Source organism: Megalobrama amblycephala, linkage group LG17 (genome assembly GCF_018812025.1).
Source record: "Megalobrama amblycephala isolate DHTTF-2021 linkage group LG17, ASM1881202v1, whole genome shotgun sequence".
Classification (NCBI taxonomy): Eukaryota; Metazoa; Chordata; class Actinopteri; order Cypriniformes; family Xenocyprididae; genus Megalobrama; species Megalobrama amblycephala.
In genome coordinates, this window is record NC_063060.1 from 31,451,068 (window position 1) to 31,456,695 (window position 5,628).

Here is a 5,628-nt window from a genome sequence, read left to right on the forward strand (position 1 = left end):
AAAGACATCAACATAATGACCAATATGTTTTCCCTGCTGCTTTATGAAAGTGGCTGAATGCAATATTATTCAGCTATTGATTGTGAGCTTACTTTAATATTCACAGAAGGCCATTTATATATTTTATGCTGTTCATTTCACAGGTTTAATACCTCGTCCTGATGACGTGCATTAATATAGAACCGTCAGAATGAATAATGTAAATGCCCGTGCTGTTGCACTTACCAGTTTGTTCCTTTTTTTGATATGAGCTTAAAGCTTGGATAATGATGTAATGTGTTTTATGCTAATGTGCAGGCTTTTTGCCAAACAATCCATTTAAGAAATTTTGTTTACAAGTGTGTGGAAAGACAAGAACAGAACATTTTATATTTAAGAGAAAAAAGGTGACTAAACAAATGATGGGAAAATCTGTCTCTGCCCTCAAGGGTCTCTCTCTGTCTCTCTCACCCCCACATTTTGCTCTCATGACCATGGACGTATCCGGCCCCCACAGTGCAGCCCCCCGCTGTAGGTCCCTGGCGTAGTTGTAGGACTATGGGAGAGGTATAAGAGGGGCGTAGAGGAAATGCACCGGGCACTCTGTCATGACCGAGAGTCAGGACGGATCTCTTAAAGCCATACGCTAAATTTTGAAACTGACGGAGCAGCTTGGATGTCACATTCACTAAAGGTAAAAATGGTTTTTTCCCTGCTCTTTACCTACTTTTGTATGATATTATATAACATAACATTCGAATATTTGTTTATATCGTCAATTAGAATATTTTAGCCTTCATTTAGAATATTTGATCAGAACCTAATCATAACTCAAATAGATGAGTAAGCTTGTGAGTTAACAAAGAACATGCATTTCAGATTGTTTTGTCACATAACCTCAGATAACACACAGTAAATGTGTCGTAGCCATTTTTTTACCATAAAGCAGTATCTAATGTTTGTGTGTGTGTGTTCTCTGTTGTCTGTCTGGTCATATACAGCGTCTTTCCAGCTACTAACCCACCAGTGATGTCAATGAGAGCATTTCATGTGTTCAGCTTAGCACATTAGGATTCTCTGTCAATGTAAGTATAGTACAATCTCAGAGGACTTTAATGTTATTGTTACTCCGTCACAGTTTGAATGCATAAACTTTCCTCCACTCATTTTGTTAACAGGGCTGATCATATCCATCACTGTAGGGAGTACAAAGATTTTATTAGACAACCAAAATAAAAATAAATGAAAACCAAAACAAAGATCCCTTATCAGTATGATTAATTACAGTATTCTGATCAGCCATAACTTCCTGAGCAATAGCGGATGTCTGATAAGCATATTAAAATAGATTGAGTGATATTCAAAAGACGTGAACCTTGGAATGCAATGTCGTCTGTTACTGGTTGTTGACTCCCCTGGAAGCACGCCTGCATCTGCTTACATAATATGTGGCTTGTCTTATCATGAAACCAGCGAAGAAACAGCTTGAGCAGAGCAATTTTAAATGCTAATACCGCTGAATAAATACATAATCAGAATTCCGTTTTACTGGCCGAGTAAGTTACACTAACCAAAAATTTGCCTTGATGGGCTATTCCAGAAAAAAAAGATTTTCTTTAAACCAGTTATTCATGATACAGTTATTAATGATACATTACATACAGCATACAATATAAACATGCCATATTCAATATATCAACATACTGTATATGAAGCCATTTCTGAGCATGTGCTTGCCAGATGAACAGATAAAATCTGAAAATATAAAAAATATGTAGCTCTTCCCGTAGCGATGGTGAGGATCTTGCGTTCATAAGAGAAAACCAGCTATAAACACATGTTTGACCTTTTGGAGAGGTCAGAAGTTCACTCAACAGAAGCAGCCTGATGTGTTTCCATTATGGTACAGTTGTGGGAGCAGCTTTGAGAGGGTGACCAGCCTTAATTCTCACAGTTGTACAACAATCATAAGCCCTCAGTTATATTAAAATATTAAAACATTATCTATCTATCTATATATCTGTCTGTCTGTCTGTCTGTCTGTCCGTCCATTCGTCCTTCTATCTATCTGTCTGTCTGTATGTCTGTCGTCCATCTGTTTGTCCATCCATTCATCTATCTGTCTGTCTGTCTGTCTCTCCGTCCGTCCATCCGTTCGTCCTTCTATCTATCTGTCTATGTCTGTCATCCATCTGTTCGTCCATCTATCTCTGTCTGTCTGTCTGTCTGTCTGTCTGTCCGTCCGTCTGTCCGTTCGTCCTTCTATCTGTCTGTCCATCTGTTCATCCGTCCAACCGCCCATCCAACCATCTGTCCATTTGTTCATCCTTCTATCTATCTATCTATCTATCTGTCTATCTGTCTGTCTGTCTGTCAGTCCATCCGTCCATCTGTCTGTCTATCTATCTATCTGTCTGTCTGTCTGTCTGTCCGTCCGTCTGTTCGTCCTTCTATCTATCTGTCTGTCGTCCATCTGTTCATCGTCCAACCGCCCATCCAACCATCTGTCCATTCGTTCATCCTCCTATCTGTCTATCTATCTGTCTATCTGTCTGTCTGTCTGTCTGTCAGTCCGTCCGTCCGTCCGTCCATCAGTCCGTCTGTCCGTCTGTCCGTCTGTCTGTCTGTCTATCTATCTATCTATCGTTTATGTTATGTGTTTTATATGGTTTGGCATTTTGTAGTGAATTGGAAATACAGAACAGTGTATAAACAGTGTTGATAAATATGATGGTAATGCTTTAAAAAAATATCAGTTTGTTAACCCTGTTAAGCCTCACATGAAATAATAGTAAAAAAAATCTAATTTGTTTTTTTGAAACCTAAAACAAACAAAAAACTGTTTGTTGTTGAATATCATATTTCATACATCAGGATTTATGGCTTATAGAGTATAATATAGGAGAATATGGATCTCATACTGGAGGAGGAAAAAAACACCTCACTTTTATTCAGAAGCCCATATTAAATAATATGAGCAGAGAGACATCTGGTGTTTGTTGTATGTATCGCACCTTCCAATTGGATTAAAAAACCTGTTGAGAAAGTGCATGAAACGTTTTTGCCATATTAACCATCTGTATCCACTCTGTTCTTACAGGGCTCCTTTAGCGATGCATCTCTTTAGGCTGTGAAACTAAGGGTGTGTTTGTCAAATCTACAAAATGGACAACATTACTGCTGACCCTAACGTGGGACTCAAGCTCAAGTGTAACATGACCGGGATCCACGAATTCATCCTCAAGTTCATCCCCGTAGTCTACAGCGCCAACTTTATTATCGGAATTGTAGGAAACAGCCTGGTAGTCGCTGTTATCTGCTTCTGTTTGAAACTGAAGACTGTTGCCAACATATTTGTTTTGAACTTAGCCGTGTCAGACTTGACTTTCCTCCTCACCCTGCCCATTTGGGCCATATACACCGCATCAGGCTACCAGTGGCTTTTCGGAGACTTCCTATGTAAAGCAATCGCTGGTATGGTTCTCCTTAATCTATATACTAGTATTTTTCTCCTCACTGCTCTCAGCATTGACCGGTATCTGGCGATCGTTCATCCTGTCCAGTCCCGGCGGTGCCGCACGGTGGTCTACGCCCGTGTGACGTGTGTCTTGGTTTGGGTAGTTGCTTTTCTTCTAAGCCTGCCCACAGCCCTTATCCGTGGGACCCACTTTATCCAGAATAACAATGTCACTGTATGTGCCATCCTAGACAGTAAAGATATTCCCAATGTGCTGGCAGCTCTCAGTCTGATTAAGAGTGTTCTTGGATTCCTTCTGCCTATCACCATCATCCTCACGTGCTACTGCCTGATCGGTCAGGCTCTGCTAAAAGCACGGGACATTCAGAGTAATTCGAGATCGAATGGGGACGAGGTCTTGAGGATGCTGGCCGCCGCTGTGCTGTCGTTTTTCCTTTGCTGGACACCTCATCAGATCTTCAACTTCATGGACATGCTTCTTCGGCTGAAAGTGATCACCAACTGCGATGTCATTGAGATCATTGACACCGGAATGCCGTTCACCATTTGCATTGCCTTTTTCAACAGCTGTATGAACCCAATCCTGTATGGATTTGTTGGGAGGAACTTTCGCAGGAACTGCTGAAGCTGTTGAGGTGTTCCTCGACTTCTGTGGCCTCTCACCCCACCCTCAGTAGCAAGATGAGCTCTCTCTCTTATCGAGCCTCAGAGTCTTTCCACCTCTCCGTGATTAAAACACCCTCACTACCTCAGCCATATGAGAAAATCTCCAGTGAATCATCCTTCTTAAACTGATTGATTCAATTCAGAAGATATTGTGTTGTCACTTGATACTGGAATGGGAACAAAATATAGTGATTAATCGTTCTGTCTTTTAGGGTATAGTGTTATTTTTGACATGCTGGTCTATGTAAATTTTGTCCTACAACATTGTCGAAATATTTTTATGACCATCTTTTCACCTTGCCACCAAAGGGACCAAAACATGCTGAATCTGTATATATATATATATATATTTTTTTTTTTTTTCCATCCATCAAAGCTAAAAAAGTGTCATTTTAAATAACTATATTTCAACAATGTCTAGATCTATTGATTACTCCAGGGGTTTTTAAAGTTTTTTTATGCCATACACCCCCAAAATATGATCATCCCTTTTCTAAAACAGATCAAATTCATGTACAGTATAAAGACCCATGTATAATAATAACATAAATAAAATATGATTATGTATTAAATCTGGACATTTTACTTAAGTTTCTATTAGCTGTATTTTTTTCCCCCCACAAGGATTATATATTGTAACAGCAATAGTTTTATGTTTCTAATCTAATTCTCTATAAAAACTAAATTCATCTAATGACTTTAGACCGGTGTTTGGAAACCATAATAATGCAAAATTCTGTTATTTTATTTATTTATATTATTTACACCACTTTTCTAGTCTAAACTTTTCCACAATCTTCCCAGCACTCATTTGTGGCCCCCCTGGGGGTCTCTGGGCCCCAGTTCGAAAATCTCTGGATTAAACTGTCATGGGATCTAACAGGATAAAGTTATTTTCACATCGGTTGTGCTATCATGGTTACCATCACTGTTTACCACCACTGCCTTGATATAAATGACCATCTATGATAAAAGTTTTATTTTTCTTCCACCAAGCTGTCATTTAGTACCCCAATGATTGGTAAAATTGTATTTTACAGTATTTTATTCTATATAATGTAATTGAGTCTGAAAATGTATAGGTTAAGTGGTGTGTTTTAACAGGAAAACAAAGTATCCTCAATTTTAATGACTAATTTAAGGCTTTGTAATTGCATGATATTTTTTTTAATGTTTGTGAAGTAAATTAGACTATTCATTTGTTAGGCTTCTGCTGAGACAAAAAAAGGAACTTTAACTGCCTTTCAAAAAAAAAAAAAGAAAAAAAAAAAATGTGTGTGTTCACTGTGTGGGTGCACTTGGATGGGTAAAAAAAAGAGCACAAATGCCGAGTATGGAGCATCATACTTGGCCACACGTTACATCACTTCATTTGAACATGAACTGAAAATCTTTATCACTTTTAAATTACATATGTAAAAGCATGCATAACTATATGTTATCTTGAAAATGTGAGTTTTATAACGTAATGTCTCCCAATGTTTTAACTGAATGTGGAGAGTGTT

The 5,628-nt window shown here is 38.5% G+C and overlaps 1 protein-coding gene across 1 annotated transcript; it reads left to right on the forward strand.

Annotated features, from left to right (window-relative positions):
* The first annotated feature begins 262 nt into the window (after window positions 1-262).
* agtr1a (angiotensin II receptor, type 1a) lies at window positions 263-4,977 on the forward strand. Its single transcript, XM_048162562.1, is given in 4 exon segments — window positions 263-673; window positions 981-1,064; window positions 3,080-4,071; window positions 4,074-4,977. Coding segments are annotated over 2 exon segments (1,107 nt in total). The 5' UTR covers window positions 263-673; window positions 981-1,064; window positions 3,080-3,143; the 3' UTR covers window positions 4,253-4,977.
* The last annotated feature ends 651 nt before the right edge of the window (window positions 4,978-5,628 follow it).